General features: G+C 37.2%; 1 protein-coding gene across 3 annotated transcripts in view; it reads left to right on the top strand.

Moving 5' to 3' along the window:
• KLHL13 (kelch like family member 13) overlaps positions 1-18,820 on the top strand; it is a 180,914-nt gene extending 162,094 nt beyond the window's left edge. For all 3 annotated transcript variants that reach the window (XM_068533286.1, XM_068533285.1, XM_068533287.1), the window contains 3 exons: positions 6,539-7,334; positions 15,927-16,040; positions 18,173-18,820. In XM_068533286.1, the coding sequence (XP_068389387.1) occupies positions 6,539-7,334; positions 15,927-16,040; positions 18,173-18,660 (1,398 nt within the window). In that variant the 3' untranslated portion in view covers positions 18,661-18,820. The remainder of the gene's footprint in view (positions 1-6,538; positions 7,335-15,926; positions 16,041-18,172) is intronic.
• Positions 18,821-19,083: the final 263 nt, after the last annotated feature.

The following is a 19,083-nucleotide window of genomic DNA, read 5'->3' as shown; positions in this document are numbered from 1 at the left end:
AATAAGAGCCAACAATTTCTTAGCAGTGTCAAGACTTTATATGTAGCAATTACCTTTACTCTTCACACCAACCTAGTGAAGTCAGTAGTATTCTACCCTACTCTCAGATGAGGAAACGGGTACACTTAACTGACTTTCCCAAAATTATACACGTAGTAAGTAGCATAAATCCATATTTGATGCTAAAGCCTAACTTACTGTCCAACATTAGTGCAAGGAGTATACCCATAAATTAGCCAGGCCTATGAGATGATGAGAAAGGTATCGTTTCATTCCCCTGAGGTATTAGGGAAAACCCATAGATTTTGGAGATGGGACACACCTGGTTCAAGCCTAACTGTAACTTACCGAGTGTGTGTTTATGTTAAACAAGGTATATAAACTCTCTGAGCCTAAGGTTCCTGCTTTATTAGCTTACTGTGTGGATTAAAAGAGAAGGTACATGCAAAGTACCTCGTAGTGCTGGGTCCATAGTAGGTATTTAATAAATGCTACCTATAATGTTACTGAATTACTTCCTGATTTCTGTACTTACTGGGCCCATCTGCATTTCTACCCATTTGAAAAGTTCACATTTAGTATACATACAGAGAAATGTGTAAAATAATTTTAAATCCATAAAAATATGATATTTCAAACTGTGACACTAAATCATATTCTTACAGATCAGGTGACCTTATAAATTCTTGTATCAACTGAGGCACCTAAGAGCAAAAGGAAGCACTACTACACTGATATGATAAAAAACACTTTCAGTTACAGGCTATAAATATTTTCCCATGTTTGGAATAGGCAACAGAAAGGAAAAAAATTGATGACATGCGGGGGGTGACTTTAGGTAACTATATCCTTACTCTGGCATAATATATCTAAAATATATATGAATGAAACAGCATTTGAGAGCTTTGTAAATAAGTCTATTATATAAATATCTATACTTCTCCCACATACTCACCACAGCTACCTTACATTTCTATTTATAGTATATGAATGCACAGTGTTTTCTTTGCTCTTTTGAAGATCCTTTATGGATTTAATGACATTTTTTGTTGTAATAACCTGTAATGGAGAATAATCTAAAAGGAATGTGTGTGTGCATGGCTGAGTCACTTTGCTGTACACCTGAAACTAACACAACATTGTAGATGAACTATATTTCAATAAAAATTTTTTTAAAAGATTTAATGACAAAAAATAATAATAATAATAATAATAATAATAAAGCCCCACTTGCCTTTGGTGCGATAGAGACGCCAGTTTTCTATAAGGGAGCATCAGGCTTAATAGAACAAGAACCCCTCCCCTCCGACCTTTGCCTTCCTTTGCAGTAATACTTTTATCTTAGGGTTGTAATTAGTATTAGAGTTTATAGTATCTGGTACTTTTGTTCTCGCTGTGTGATTTTCTTGGTAGTTACAGAAAAGAGGAGCATGAATAGAAAGCAGAAGGATGACAGTGAAGGATATAAAGCAGAGTAGGTAAAATTTTCCATAAAACTAAAAACATTTACTGTCATAGATCATGGAGATAATGGAAACTTAACCTTTGTTTAGTTACATACCTACAAAAGTTACATTAGTTTTTGTCTTATGACACTGCATAACTACAGCATGCTAAATCCCGTGCAGCCATTCCCTGATTTACACACAGGTTGTAGTCAAATTTTTTGTTTATCATTTGTTTGCCATTTGGAATTTGTAACATCTAGTGTTCTCGCCACATTATTACTGTTACGGAGGATTACAGGCTAGCCCGTAAAGCCCAATGTAATGTAAGGTTGCTGAAATAGAACACTTGTAATTGAGGTGGAAATATTACAATTTAAATTTAGTTATACAGAATAAACAGAACAGAATGAAGGTAAGCAAGAAACCATTTTCTTTTTTACATAAAAGCATATTTAATCAGAGAATGAAGCTGCCCCTGTGCTTTAGACTCGGTGTAGTCTTTCTTTAAACTCATTTTTTTAAAGTGCTTATTTTCTTTTCTTGATACAGGTCTATCATTGGTTCCACCTGTACATTTATTGCCACTGCTCAGGTTGGGGGGATCACAATGACGTGTAGAGAAATGTATTGAGGTGACTGGGGTAAAGAAGAGTGGGAGACCTTGGAAAACAAGGGAGGTGCGTTTGTGGGAGAAAAGGCAACAATGAAGGGAATCAGAAGAAGTTATTAGAAAAGACAGCTTCTTTTGCTGTAATGTGATGATAGCAGCAGCAAGCTTCGGGAATGTTCTTTTTGACGTAAGGGTTTCCTGTATAGTACATATACTTCACATCCCTTCTTTAATCTAAATTGGACTTATCCATTAAGATTAATTAACACGTCTTTCCAGGTAATGCTTTTGGGGAGGTTCAATGCAAATTAAAGAAAAAATTGTATAGATAATTTTACAACAAATCAAAACTATTTCCCTCCCCACCAAACCAGTCTTGTTTTCCTTCTTGCTAAGGCTGATATTCAGTAAGTAGTACCCAGATACTGGTTGTTTATGGTCGAGCATCTATTCTGGTTAGTTGGTACTCAAATACTCTAAATATCATCCCTGCAGATAACTTTAACCAGCCCGTTCTTGCCCATCTGCCATCTGGGACTCTGTAGGGAAAGAAGAATCTCAGCGGGGGCCTAAACCAATTTACCCCCCCAAAGACCATTGTGATCACTAATACTGCAACCAAGAGGGGAAGTGCATTCAAAGTGCAAAGGAATAAGAAAATTGGATTCCCCAAGCTGGACACACCATCAGTATTCACCTCAAATGGCACTCATCATGTGAAGAGAGACAAGACTGGGAGAGAAAGGCTTTAGCTTTCTTATCATCCCTTTGTTCTTACCAAAAGGTCGCTTCCTTGTGTCCTGTGATGTTCTCACCTGTGGAAGGAGGCCCAGGAGACGATGCCTGTTATATCCTCGACCCCCGAAAGTAGCTTGTTTGATTTCTTCCCAGTCTTTTTCTGTGGACGTGCTTTCTGTCTCTGCATTGGTTGTACTTGATGTCAGGCTGTCATTTTAATGAACTAGATAGCGCTAAGGAGAATTTGGTACATTGAATATCTGAGGAGTCCCCCCAAATTTGCCAGCTAATTTCTTAGTGTTTGCTCTCCCTTTGAGAGTGCAAAAGCAGATACTCATTTGCGCTTTTTTTTTCCTAAATGGGAATTTATTTGTATAAGACACTGAATTTCAGCAACATAACATCACAGATTGCTGATGAAAGCTGTCATTAAAGTATCAAATTATGTTAATCACAGCGTTGCGGTACATCAGGTGTAATTTGAACAATTTAATATTGCAGCAGTGAATACCAGGACATTAATGACAATTGAGAATTATGATGCTTAGAACTGCCTTTAGGATGACCATGAAGGTTGCTTGATTACAGTAGAATAATTTATAGTAATTTATATCAAGGAAACTTAAATGTACACTTGATTATTTTTAAAATAATGTCATTGGTTCTCATAAGCAGTTGAGAAATTTTGTCCTTTTTTGCTTCTCTGTCCTTTAAAACTCTAATATAATTATTTGGCTTAACTTCTGTAATGACTCTTTGGAATTTTGGCCAGGGTATATATTCAGATGAAATTAGAGTTGTTTCTACTTATGAGTTTGGTTTTTTTAATAAGCTTTAAATTCATGTTTTACATTTTAAAATGTAATGTATTCTATTATGTACATGAATTGCATTGTATGTTATATTAATGTACATATTCATTATTTAATATTGTCTAGGCTAAATGTTCAGGACTGTGCAAGCTGAAGCACTTTTAAGAATCATGACTGAGAATGCATTAAAATGAACTATAATTGAATAATCCTGTATCTTTCCAAAAATTGTTTACCGCTATTCCATCATTTTTGATCTGTTTATATTGTTAACTGTTAATCTAGACTGTGCTTCTACAATCCCTATAGTCTACAATTAATTTTTTTAGCTTTGATTACATGCACTTCATAAAAATTAATTTCCTATTACATATTTTTCTTATCTGAGTCTCATTTAAAATTAATAAGGTTCTAGTAATTTGCTATGTTAATTCAGCAGATATTCTATTTTTAGTTGTATCTATCATCACGTCTTTAATTTTTATATTGCTGATAATCGTAGTATTTAACCTTTGCTATATACCCACAGTGTGGTAGCTATTGTACATGAGCTATAGAAATTACTTAGTCTTTCTATTCAAGAAGATGACAATTCAGAAGGTTATGAAATACCATTCTCTGGTGATTTTTTTTAAAGGAAAGAGTAGGCAGCTACCTATATTGACTAAGTAGTCTGTCAAGGATTTTCCAGTCCTGTGCATCTGTATATCTGATATATAGAAGGGATTTTCCAAATGCCCTTAAATACAAGGTAGATTTTTTTATCCTGTTGTTTTAGTAACTGTTTTCTTATTGAATGAAACTGAAGAAGGAAAGAGGAAGGAACTAAATACCTTGGTCCCAGTTCTAAATTACACAGTTTGGTTTCTGTTAATCTTGGTTTGTATTATATGCTATAAATTTAGATTTAAATTTGGTGACTAACAACCCATGCTATCATTTTGCCCATTTAAAATATACATTCTTTGTTGTTTTTATTTGTAATCATATCAGTAATGATAAGAATCTGCATACTTAGGAAATATATTTGTGTTTTCATCAACTTTTGCTTATCCATATTAGCAAACATCTTCAAAAATGAAAATTGGGACTTCCCTGGTGGTCCATTGGTTAAGACTCCACGCTTCCACTGCAGGGGGCTCGGGTTCAATCTCTGGTCGGGGAGCTAAGATCCTGCATGCCGCATGGCACGGCCAAAAAAAACAAAAAACAGTGAAAATTACCCTTGCTCTGGGGAAGGACTATGTCTTACTTACCTTATAAAGTGGATCTACTACCCCAAACAGCAATCCCTTCCACCTGGGGTGATTTGGGCAATGGGGCTTTAACTGTAACTTCATTTACACAACTTAAAATTGTATGAGACACCAACCTGCCACTCCTAAAAGTGGATTAAAATGTATTTTTTATTATTAACCAAGGTACTGAACAGTATTAAACTGTGGATTTCAAAAGGCCCATAATTTGTTAATTTATTTTTCCTTGTTCTTTTGTGTTACAATTTATTTTAGGTATTTTTAAATACATAGCTATTAAGTATAACAACCATTTAAGATTGTTGATGATTTTTGTGAAGCAAATAGGATGCTTAAAAGAGTTCAAATTCTTCTTGAGTAATAAATCTGTGAAAATAGCAGCATGTGTGTGCGTGTGTTGGCCTTAGAGCTTTCAGTGGTATTATAACTGGGCTGTTACTTTATGCAGAGGAGTCATTTCAGCTTTTCCACAGAAAGATGATAGAAGGATCAGCCAATTTTCTCATAAGCATCTGCCAATCTGTTAATAATACAGTTGCATCAATGAGGTTTATGTAACATTTGTGAACACACACCCTGACAAAATTAAGAAAAAACATTTGAATCCTTTGCCTTTGACCTGTCTCTGTGTTTGTACACACACACACACACACACACACACACACACACACACACACACACACACAGACATTTGTATGGTAGGCTTGTTTTTGTGACTTATGCTTTACAGAATATTTGCTGATATGATTTTCCTATTTTCATTTTTGACCAGTCATTCAGTAGAGCACTGCAAAGACTTCCTGCTGAAGATAGGCCTCTCCATAGCTTCTCTCCTTTTCATGGCTCCCGCTTTTGGTATATTTTACTGTGTGCTGGGGAAATCTCGGGGTGCTAACGCGGACTCCAGGCAGAGCTACAGTATGCTGAGAGTAAGAGGGTGGCTAAGGAAAACTGTGGTGCCAGCCATCAGCATACATACCAAAAACTAAACAAAAGGAATGATTTGATGTAGAAACACCCATTCCAGGCCTCAAGAAAGTGATTTCCTTGCTTCTGTTTCTACATGAATAATATGGAGAATAACTTCACCCTAGGAATAATGGTCCTATTAAATTATCTTCGCTATAAGCAATAACTTTTGAAGGAATCAAAATGAATCATAGTGATGAATGATGCCTGTTGACATGAAAGAGACATTTAGGGATCGGGTACTAGAGTTTTTCTGCGTGTGGATCTGCTAGCTGAGTTACTTTTAAGAATCATGACTGAAAAGTGGATTGAGATGGTTCATGATAGAATAACTTTCTATTTTTCCAGAACTTCCATCTGGCCAGAATTTTCTTAGTATTTGGGTGGGGGTGGTGAGGACACATTTTGTGGAGAGAAAAGTAATTATTTTGGCCATAGTCAAGTTATACCATTGTTTCTTAGAGTAACTTTCAATCTACTGACTTGGAATGAGCATTTTCTTTTAGTCACCTTTCTATTGGATTAGGTAAGGGTGGTTTGTGAATTCCCTTTAAATCGTTAATATATGGAGAAAGGAAGCTTTATTTGCATCTATATGGACAGTAAAAAGCATATTTACTCTTATTCTAGTACAGGTGTTTATGTATCCAGGCGTGAGTGCCATGAAAGTAGTTGGGTTTTAATTTTTTGTAATTGGCTTAATAGGTCACTTTAGACAATTGTGTCGAAGTTGGGCGGATTGCCAACACCTACAATCTGACAGAAGTGGATAAATACGTTAACAGTTTCGTCTTGAAGAATTTTCCTGCGCTGCTGAGCACCGGGGAGTTCTTGAAACTCCCTTTTGAACGTCTTGCCTTTGTGCTTTCCAGTAATAGCCTTAAGCACTGCACTGAACTTGAGCTCTTTAAGGCTACCTGTCGCTGGCTACGCCTGGAAGAGCCTCGGATGGACTTTGCTGCAAAATTAATGAAGAACATACGATTTCCACTGATGACACCACAGGAGCTCATTAATTACGTGCAAACCGTGGATTTCATGAGAACTGACAACACGTGTGTGAATCTCCTTTTGGAAGCCAGCAATTACCAAATGATGCCATATATGCAGCCAGTGATGCAGTCAGACAGGACTGCCATTCGGTCTGACACCACTCATTTGGTTACACTAGGAGGAGTGCTGAGGCAGCAGCTGGTTGTCAGCAAGGAATTGCGCATGTACGATGAAAAGGCTCACGAGTGGAAGTCCTTAGCCCCCATGGATGCCCCAAGGTACCAGCATGGCATTGCCGTCATTGGAAATTTCCTGTACGTCGTTGGTGGACAGAGTAATTATGACACAAAAGGAAAAACGGCAGTTGATACAGTCTTCAGATTTGATCCTCGATACAATAAGTGGATGCAAGTTGCATCTTTAAATGAAAAGCGCACCTTCTTCCACCTAAGTGCGCTCAAAGGATACCTGTATGCAGTTGGTGGGCGAAATGCAGCTGGTGAACTGCGTAAGTGTGTGCACTTATATTAAGCATAGAGACTAATTTCTTTACCCCCAGATTCTTGTCAAATCATAAAATAAGCAGTTTTGTAACATCAAAGACCAAAAAATGTAGCCAGGATTTTATTTTAAACTGTTTTTCTTAGAAAATATCAGAGACCATCTGTACGCCTTATCTGGGCATATATTGTTGGCCACACTACAAATTATTATCTTACAAATATATCAATATGTTGCAGAATGTTTTACTTGTGCAATATCTATGGTTTTCATCTTGAAGGTTCAACTAAAAAGTATGTTCTGCTAATTTAAATTCTAATAGTATCTTGGACAGAAGTTTGGCATGTTCCCTCATTTTCCATTTTAAAAGCCCACATGATATTTTACTGAACAGGTTAAAATTCTTCCTTACAGAGCACGGACTTTTATAGTTGCTTCTTTTACGTAATCTGTTACCTACCACAGGCCACAGAGTAAGATGATTTTCTTATCTACTAAGTGTTCAGAGTTCAATATTATCCAGAGTTTATTCACTGTGAGTATTATGATAGGTAACTATTAGTCTCAAAAATCATTCTCTCTTGGTGAAATACGAAACAGTTTTCTTCACTGTAAACTGATCTGGTAAGCTTTATTATTTGATGGTCCCTTCTTGGTCTTCCTAATCTAAGATCAGCGACAAGTACAGTTAACATAGACCAATACTTTGGCTACATAAATTAACACTAATTTTGTTATTTTAGATAAAATTGGAACAAGGTGGCTGTCCAAGAAGTCAGAAAGACCGCATTTTATGTCATGTCTTACATATCTGTCATTACCATCATTGTTTGGTAACAATGGGTAGCACCCATCTGCCTTTATTCTCTGTTAGAAATAGAGTCCCTGTAGTTGAACGGTATTCCAGGTTCCATAATGCTGGGGAAGTTTAAAATATTGGCATTGGCTCTGGATAAATCCAGAGTAATTATCACAATCTTTCTCTTCAGTATTCTAAAAAATAAAAGGTAGTCTAATGGATTTGAGAATAAGCAGTTTATTGGAGACAAAAAGAGCTGCTCTCAGCTCTTAAACTTTTCAGCTTATCAAGCTCTTTCTTGTTCGTGACATGGTCTTTTTTTTTATATATATCTTTATTGGAGTAAAATTGCTTTACATTGTTGTGTTAGTTTCTGCTGTATAACAAAGTGAATCAGCTATACGTATACATATACCCCCATATCCCCTCCCTCTTGAGCCTCCCTCCCACCCTCCCCATCCCACCGCTCTAGGTGGTCACAAAGCACCGAGCTGATCTCCCTGTGCTATGCGGCTGCTTCCCACTAGCTATCTATTTTACATTTGGTAGTGTATTTATGTCAGTGCTACTCTCTCACTTTGTCCCAGCTTCCCCTTCCCCACCTGTGTCCTCAAGTCCATTATCTACATCTGCATCTTTATTCCTGCCCTGCCATTAGGTTCATCAGTACCGTTTTTTTTAGATTCCATATATGTGCGTTAGCATACGGTATTTGTTTTTCTCTTTCTGACTTACTTCACTCTATATGACAGACTGTAGGTCCAGCCACCTCATTACAAATAACTCAATTTCATTCCTTTTTATGGCTGAGTAATAGTCCATTGCATATATGTGCCACATCTTCTTTATCCATTCATCTGTCAGTGGACACCTAGGTTGCTTCTGTGTCCTGGCTATTGTAAATAGTGCTGCAATGAACATTGTGGTACATGTATCTTTTTGAATTATGGTTTTCTCAGGGTATAGGCCCAGTAGTGGGATTGCTGGGTCATATGGTAGTTCTATTTTTAGTTTTTTAAGGAACCTCCATACTGTTCTCCATAGTGGCTGTATCAATTTACATTCCCACCAACAGTGCAACTCCACACCCTCTCCAGCATTTATTGTTTCTAGATTTTTTGATGATGGCCATTCTGACCAGTGTGAGGTGATACCTCATTGTGGTTTTGACTTGCATTTCTCTAATGATTGGTGATGTTGAGCATCTTTTCATGTGTTTGTTGGCAATCTGTATGAGTGACATGGTCTTAATGTTACTGGTGTTTCCTACCCTTTTTTTTTTTTTTTTTTTCCCCTTTGTTGTCACAGTGAAATTTTTTCTCAGGCCAGACTTTCCAGATTGTTGGACTAGCTGTCAGGATCATGAACCACACAAGTTTCCCAATATATTTTAATAATCAGACTTTTAAAAGCACTTGACACATTAATACCCTTAGTGCAGAATTGTCATTTCCTCAGTCAACCCACACACATTATTTTCATGTTATTATACTACTTTAAATTTATGGTGTCTGGAAATAACCAGAAGATGCAAGTAGTGACTTGACACTTTCTTAGAAAAACCACTTATATAAGTTCATCTTTACAGGTTTACAAATTATAGGTCATCAGCCCTGGCAGTCAGTGGTCATTTTGAAACTTCTTTTCTCTAAGGAAATAGCTCCATTTTTCAGTCACTGCTTGCTTGGTAATGTTATCACCTCTGTTAATATGCAGCTATTAAGTTTTTATTGTTCCTGATATTTATATTCTGAGAATTTATCATCTTCAGGCCAAGGAGAGTTGTTATATAAGACTGAAGCGCTAGAGGCTTCCTTCTTCTGACTTAATCCTTACCCTGTTTGAGTTCTTCCCACGTTATACTCAATTGGGAACAAGAAGTAGACTACCCCGTTGGGCAAGCGGCTGGCTTCCTTGCTCATGACCTTCAGAAATCACCCCTTTAATCTCTTATTAAAAACAGTCTTCTGTGTTTCAGTTTGAAAGTGACAGGATACAAGAGAATCATGCTTTTCATGAGCTATTCCTAAATTTGTAATAACCGTTTGATTATATTTAGACTTTAAAAACACAATTGCCCAGAGCTTAAACCTAAGGATAATGATTTAAATATTCTAAAAAAATACTCCCCGTCTAGATGGTAAACAGAGGTCCATTTTTATCTTAATTCATAAACTGTGTTTTCACAAATAAATGGATGATTATAATATAGACACAAACCCTCAATACCAAAGGACAACTGTAATTCCATTTAGAGGGCAACTATTTGATATTTCTTTCCCTTTGAAATTTTCTCCTAGAATCTGTAAGCAACTAAGCTTTTGTAGAAGATGATTGCTTCCCTTAAAATCAGCATACCCAGCAAATCCATTCTGTGCTACATATCTGAAGTTAAAATGTATTGGAAGTTTTTTTAAAAACATCATGTGATTGACTTATTAAGTACACTCAAATATAGAGTCTTGATTCCAGGAGAACCTTCAGGCCCAAAAGAGTCATTATATAAAACCAAGTAGCAAGCAGCTTCGCTTTGTTCTGTTTTTTTTTCCCTCCTGACCCACCCCACCCCTTTGAATTCCTCCTATTTTACACCCATGTGGGGATATGAAGTAGGCGGGCCCGTCTCGTCACATTCTGTATCGTTGAGGTAACCAAACGTGATGTAACCGCCCTGATTACCTCCCAAAAGAACATCAATGTGTTCTTCTGAATTCCGTTTATAATGTTTCTCCTTGTATAAATAAGAAGAGGATATGTGTCAGTTGCCCTTTGTAATTTTCTTAGACCCATTATTTTTACAGAATAGTAGATTTTGGTTCGAAAGAAATGCTTGCTTATATTTCTGAATGTTCCAGCGAGGCGGGGTTTTTAACATTTCTCATGTTCCATAAGCGTTTTTTAATGACACCCCCTCCCTCCGCCCCACACTAACATCTGTTGTAATAACATTCCATCTTAACTGATTATGTTGACATAGTCATATTTCTATGTAAATAGAGAAGGGGAGTAGGAATGGGTGTCAGGAAAACGGAATTGATGGGAAAATCATTTCACAGTTTAACAGGTTCATTAGTACCAGTACATCATTTATTCTTCATACACACAATAACCATTGCCTGCATATAATGATGAAAAGAAAACAGTGGCAGCGTTTGCAAGACATTTTAGGTCATTTTAATGCATTTAGCCTTTTAAAATCTTGCCATGGAGTGTATGGACTCAAGCCCATAGTACATAAAAGCGATACTGTTAGTGTGTGTGTGAGCCTGGCTTACTGCTGAAATATAATTCCTTAGAAATGCTACTTTCCTTTGACACTGGGTACAGTGGGAAACTGGGGAAAGCTTAGAGTAGCTGTCACTTAAGTGAAAAAGGAGTCAGTTATTTCTGGTATCTTTCAAAATTGTCATATAAGAAATTGATCTTCCATTGAGGAGAAATATGACAGCTCAGGTATCTTTCACTTCAGTTAAATAACTCAGGGTTTCAAATAATGAAATAACTTATAGAAAACGTGTTAGATTTTTCCAAATAAATGTACAATAAAATTACTGACATTTATCAAATGCATCCATATCCCTTAATGGATTTGCAGTTTCTTTATTAAGCGACATATTACCAACCGGCACTCTAGGATTCTAGAGACCATCCCCTCTTTGTGGGAGCCGTTATTGTCCAAATGGTTTTCTTCAGGACTAATCTCTTTCCTAACCTCAACGAACAAGTAAATTCCCCGTCATCCCTTGTGCACGATTCTGAACTCCAGTGGAATCACCTGAGAAAATAAGAGTCCCTGATGAGTTATGTGAAATAACCAACCAAAGTGTAATTCTTAAATTAGGGAGGGTCTCTAATTTAAATACTAGGCCACCAGACTACTGAAGGTGGTTCTCTAGAATAGGGATCAGAAAACTGATCCCTATTGCCAGAAGGGAAATCTTTTTGGCTTTGCAGGCTGTAAGATCTCTGTCACAACTAATCAGCTCTGCTATTGTATTATGACAGCAACTATAGACAATTTGTTTATAAACAAATGAGTGAAGTTGTGTTCCAATAAAGCTTTATATATGAACACTGAAATTCGAATTCCATATAATTTTCATATTTCACAAACTATTCTTCTTTTGATTTGTGTTTCCAACTCTTTAAAAATGTAAAAGCCGGGCTTCCCTGGTGGCGCAGTGGTTAAGAATCTGCCTGCCAATGCAGGGGACACGGGTTCGAGCCCTGGTCTGGGAAGATCCCACATGCCGTGGAGCAACTAGGCCCATGAGCCACAACTACTGAGCCCGCGCGACTGGAGCCTATGCTCCGCAACAAGAGAGGCCGCGATGAGTGAGAGGCCTGCGCACCGCGATGAAGAGTGGCCCCCACTTGCCGCAACTAGAGAAAGCCCTCGCACAGAAACGAAGACCCAACACAGCCATAAATAAATAAATAAATAAAATTTAAAAAAAAAATGTAAAAGCCATTCATATTTTTATCCTGTGGGCCATACAAAAGCAGACGACGTACTGGATTTGGCTTACAGGCTGTAGTTTGCCTGACCTCCCCTGTTCTGGATTTTCCCAGTTACCTCATTACCATCTCCACCTGTCATAGACTGTGATGGACTCACTGCTTTGTGGCTCCAACTCCTTACTTGCTCATCCCGTGTCCCCTCCCCCTATCGAGGTGGTTGGCACTAACATCTCATTGCCTTGTAAATATGGAAAATAGAACTAAGGGCAGGTATCAATATATAGACTTGTTAATTAGATATATTCTATTTTAAAACTAAATATATTGATTTTACTAATAACAATAACAATGCTGCATGGAGAAAGCCAAAGGTTTGACAGTAAAGATTAAATGATGGGAAAAGCTAAAGGAGATGGGTTATCTAGCTGGAAGAAGACAAGTTTAGGGATGATGAACTATTATATACTTGTTGTGTTATTGGTGATTAATAGCCATCTTACACTTCAGGGACCCCTGTATGAGAAAGTATAGATGGATTCTTATAACCCCCATTACCAAAAAAATGCAGTTAACTCAGTGATAGAAGAACAGCATTATCTTTCTACATAGGAAGATTTTAATAATCGTAAAGAGTGAATAGCTATTCAGATTCTAGCTCCCTATAAAAAGAATAAGAGGAAACTAATGCAAACTGCATCAGAACAGATTGAATTAGAGGAAAGAGTGTAACAGTCTAGAAATTTCAAAGTTCAAGGCAGAATTCTTCATTAAGAAAAGCATAGAACTGGAGTAAAAGCTACCTTTGACATCAAATAGATGGAAAGAAGTCTTTAAAACCCTTCTGATAGGATGTGTGATTAGACTACATTCTTTTATCAGATAAAACCGTACCATTAGTTACTTTGCTGATGCCAGTCAATATAGTAGATCCTTTGTAAGTGTCGAGAGGGAGATAATGATATACATTCTGGAGGATTTTGCTTGTCAGTTAGGCAAAAGTCATGCTGAAGGCAAATGGAACTGAACATTCAAGAAGACATCCAGGACTTCCCTGGTGGCGCAGTGGTTAAGAATCCTCCTGCCAATGCAGGGGACACGGGTTTGAGCCCTGGTCCAGGAAGATCCCACATGCCGTGGAACAACTAAGCCTGTGTGCCACAACTACTGAAGCCCGTGCACCTAGAGCCCGTGCTCCGCAACAAGAGAAGCCACCGCAGTGAGAAGCCCGCGCACCACAATGAAGAGTAGCCCCCGCTCACCGCAACTAGAGAAAGCCTGCGTGCAGCAACGAGGACCCACCACAGCCAAAAATAAATAAATAAATAAATAAATAAATAAATAAATAAATAAATAAATAAATAAATAAATAAATAAAAGACATCCAGTGACTGAAAATAGTCACAAACAGTATTGGAGCCAACAGTTTTAGTTTGCATTAATTGTGGAAATAGCCCTTATTTGAGGGCAAGATTTTGCAGGATCTTGCTACCTGATGGGAAGGTTTAGAAGAAATAGGGTTGGTAAGGGTCCAAGCCTGAAGCAATGAACAAAACTAACAAGAGATAAAAAAAAGAGAACAGTTAAAAGCCTTTGAAATAAGACTGAAAATTTAAAACTAAAGTAGAAAAGGAAATCGGTAAAGGGATATGAGAAGTGGTATAACACAGGTGTTTTTAGAGGAGAAATAAGTAGTTCATGTAGTGAATTTGATGAAATGAAGTTATTGAAGAGAGTAGAAAATTAATCTCTCTCTCTAGTTTTGCCTGTTCTCACATTACTGTTGTTTTTTTTTTTTTTTTTTTTTAACAGTTTTGCTAAGTATCTTTCCATCAATTTAAGATATATATTTTTAAAATTTATTTATTTATTTTTGGCTGTGTTGGGTCTTCGTTTCTGTGTGAGGGCTTTCTCTAGTTGTGGCAAGCGGGGGCCACTCTTCATCGCGGTGTGCGGGCCTCTCACTACCGCGGCCTCTCTTGTTGCGGAGCACAGGCTCCAGACGTGCAGGCTCAGTAGTTGCGGCTCACGGGCCTAGTTGCTCCGCGGCATGTGGGATCCTCCCAGACCAGGGCTCGAACCCGTGTCCCCTGCATTGGCAGGCAGATTCTCAACCACTGCGCCACCAGGGAAGCCCTGTTGTTTTCTTAAATAGGAAAACTTGTTCAAAGGATGATTCATCAATTAGGATTGCATTTGGCTGCAAGTAGCCAAATTTTATTCTGGTAGCTTGATCAAATAGCCCCACTCAGTATCCTCCTGCTTCCATTCCATTGCCTACAACTGTATCATATCATCAATTCCAGCTTCAAGGGAACCTGCTAATTTGAATTTTATTTTGAGTTGGGCACAGTGCTTTCCTGAGCAGTGTTGTGGTTCTGTTAGTAAGAAAAAAGCAGGGTTAGTGGAGATAAGCATTTGGGTTAGCAAGTAGCAACATCTGCAATAAATAGTGTAAACTTTTCAAGCCAATCTAGATGTTGTACTTTTGACCAGAGTCCTCCTAACATCCCTATTGTTTTTCTGCCTTTTAAAAAAGATCACATTTTCTAACTGTCTGGACTGTTATTGTTCTAGTCTTAAGGTTATAACAGATTGATATTTAAGTAAGATGAGGCCACTTCTCAAATAATGTTAAAGATGATAAATTTGTTACTGAGAGGAAGTACCCCTAATAAAAATCTTAACTTCATATTATGCTGCTAATCATCTTCAAGTTAAGAGCAGTACTGGCTACAACGGTATTGGGTGGTTATATACAAGCTATTGGCTTTAATGTGTAAATACTGAAAAATTATTGTCAGTGTCCATTTTGTAGTCTGGATACAAAATAACGCAATAGGCATCAAAACATACACCAGGCAGTGTGCATACTTTCATTTTCAACTTAAATTTTTGCTTCATATCTGTTAACCTTTGTTTCCTATATGGTGTGTCATATAGAATCAAAGTGTTTTTCTTCCTTGTGATTGTTTTCATCTTTTCTTCCCACATATTTAGAGCAAAGGAATGGGAGAAATGTCAAATTATAAAGATATAACAAGATCCTAGAAGAAAAGAAATCCTAGTGATTTCTGCAGCGACAGAAATGTTACCTTATTATATTACGTAGCTCGTCTGATGTAACATGTTATCAATGTATTAATGGTTCATATTATTAACATAACGTCAATAATTAATATAAGTGACCCCCAAAGAATATCTCATAGCTATAATAGAAATGTTTCAGTTATTTGGATATTATTATTGTTCCACCTAAAAGGAAAAATAATTAATTGCTAAATTTGAAATTATAAATCATTTTTAAAAATTCATTCATTCTTTTTATTTTTTAAACAACAGCTACAGTAGAATGTTACAATCCAAGAACAAATGAATGGACCTATGTTGCCAAAATGAGTGAGCCCCACTATGGCCATGCTGGAACTGTGTATGGAGGCGTAATGTATATTTCAGGTAAATAATTGCAAATGCAATTAATATAATACATAGACTTTTAGCTATGTTGCCATCTTTCCATCTGGTGTTAATAATAATCCCGGAAATGGATAACCAAAATATAATTTGTATTGATTTTAGAATATATTTTATGTGTACATTTGCATATGAATCCTTTGGCATTTTATAAGTTTATAAGACTAGCAGCAAACCAATCCTACTGTAAATACCTTAGTTAGAAGAAATTGGAAAGCTTTCAGCTTCTCCAGCTTGCCTTTCCGTCCCCATACTCTGTACTCCAATAACTCAGTACTCTAATAACCACCATTCATATTCTCTATAACAGCATTTAATTCATTTTTATTCAGAATTTAGCTAAACTCTATGAGGAAATATATCATTGTGTAACATACAAGCTCTACTGTGCATAAAACTTGCTACCAATATACATATAATGCATAATAATGTCCATTCTCTCATTTAGTGCAACCCATAATATATGTTTCTCTTGTCCTTAACATTATAATGGGTTCTACTATGGTGTCATTGCATAAATAATTCTGTGCTGATTACCTGTATTTTGGCCACATGCACATATATTTTTCTAATAAAAAGTTCTGAAACGGCTGCAGTTGGCTCAGTGTCCCAGTAACAACTTTCATTCTCAAACTGTTGGCGTTCAAATCATCCTTCCGTAGAATTTAGGAAGGAGTCTTATTTGAATGTAACGTTCACTTCAGGTATTGAAATTTTATTCCGTTAGTCAGCTTCTTACCATTTGGCCCTGACACAGTCTACCTCTGACAGTTTTCCCCCTTTTGAAGGCCTGCCAGTGCCAGGCCAGCAGTTACGCTATTAGAGAACAAAGGCGATAAGGTGATGTTTGTGGTCTGAGTCTCTGGATGCTGCCTTATGTAATCTGTAATGAGGAAGGATCAGGGAATGGCCTGTAGTGTATGAGCGGCAGGTTTCTGGTGTTAAATATATGAGCAACTATGGGACGTCTTATATTGAAAGAGCCATCCAGGAAACGATATGCTCCACTAATCAATGATTTACACCATCCACCTATTTTACGCGTGTAGCTGCTATGCCATTATAAGGAGAGCTCCAAGTCCTCTGGGGGAAAAAAAATGACATTCGAATTGTTCTAGTGGTGCTTTGGAATAACTAGGATACATTGCACAAATGACCTTCCCAGTCAAGAGTAGGCTAGGAACCACAGCTGAGTTTCAAACCAAAGAGCACTGTTTTGCTTGCTGGCAATTCAGTGAAGTACAGAAAAAAATATCTAAAAGCAGAAAAAAAATTGATTGTCATCTGGCCACCAGACAATAGAGCTTTGAATGATATGGCTAAAGATTAGTTTAGTTTTCTCCCTAATCTGCAGAATATATAGTCTGATGCTTTCATTGTACAGACTGATTTAGATGTGCTCTAAGAATATACTTTGTAAATGATATAGACTCAATAGAGCAACAACGAATTGCTGTACATACAAAATTCCATATATATTCAGCATTCTAATTCTTTAGCTTTTTAAGAGAGGACATTACCCACCCTCACCCTACCCACCCAAAACTCTACAAAAATAATCAGTTCCGAATATTCGTATAAGCGTGTACATTTGCACAATACTTTCGACTTTTCCAAAGCATTGTGATTTATTTCAATTCATAGTCACAATCCTAATGAGAGAACTAGAGTGGACATTCTTATTTGACAAATGAGGAAACGGGCACCTAGGCTTTAAAGTGCCCTAGCCCTGTGCTCAGCACCCAGAGGTGCAGCAGGAGTGAATGATGCTTTGTAGTTGGGATTTCCTGTAAACCCAACTCTAAGAGTGGCCAAAATATATTTTCATTCTATAAAGCCTCTTAAATCCCATGGGTCTCTGTTTGAGAAAGCCATTACAATAATATAAGCTGCATTTTTGTTCTTTAAGGAGATGAAAATGTTATTTTCTTTATTTTTAATCCAGAGAAAGTATAGCAGGGAGACATTTATAAGAACAAGGTTGATAAGCTCTAAAATGTCATAATACCTGGATAGAAGTTAATTATCTGTGACCTGTGACATAGAGCCTCCTATTTGCTTTTGCATTTTTATAATAATCTGTTTACCTCATGTCTATAATTTTCATCCTTTAGGAGGAATTACTCATGACACTTTCCAAAAGGAGCTCATGTGCTTTGACCCTGATACTGACAAATGGATCCAGAAGGCGCCAATGACCACTGTCAGAGGTCTGCATTGCATGTGTACAGTGGGAGAAAGGCTGTATGTCATTGGTGGCAATCACTTCAGAGGAACAAGCGATTATGATGATGTCCTAAGCTGTGAATACTACTCACCGATCCTTGACCAGTGGACCCCAATTGCTGCCATGTTAAGAGGGCAGAGTGATGTTGGGGTCGCTGTCTTTGAAAATAAAATCTACGTGGTTGGTGGGTATTCGTGGAATAATCGTTGTATGGTAGAGATAGTACAGAAATATGATCCAGATAAAGATGAATGGCATAAGGTTTTTGATCTCCCGGAGTCCCTGGGTGGCATCCGAGCTTGCACACTCACAGTTTTTCCACCTGAAGAAACCACACCATCACCTTCTAGAGAGTCCCCTCTTTCTGCACCTTAAGATCGTCCCTACAACTAAGATGCTGTAGTCCTATCTTTGCAACGTGTCATGAATTCTCTTCTTTCGCCCTCCCCCTTAAGTAGTGTATGTTAGGATTAGCCTCCAGTAATTGATACAAATATTGGAAAAAAGACGACATTGATGTTCTTTGTGCTGTTTGTTTGGCTTTGAGTGTTTATAAAGTGGTAACAAAACCATTCTGGAAATGTATCCCATAGAAGCTGATGTTTAACATACGAGGAGAAAAAAAAAAAAAAAAAAAAAAGCAAGGCAAGGTATTGTCTATAAGATGTTTCTGCAGTACTTTTTTGATGCTGTGTACTGGGTGTAAGGTATTTGTCATCTTACATTAGAAAGCCCAAGAAACCAAGTTGAAGGTGGATTATAGTAAATGTACAACTGTGCTAACTAGGCTTCCAAGTA

Source organism: Eschrichtius robustus, chromosome X, assembly GCF_028021215.1.
Source record: "Eschrichtius robustus isolate mEscRob2 chromosome X, mEscRob2.pri, whole genome shotgun sequence".
Lineage (NCBI taxonomy): Eukaryota > Metazoa > Chordata > Mammalia > Artiodactyla > Eschrichtiidae > Eschrichtius > Eschrichtius robustus.
The sequence above is the reverse complement of the archived record's forward strand: the minus strand, read 5'-3'. Positions and strand labels throughout refer to the sequence as shown.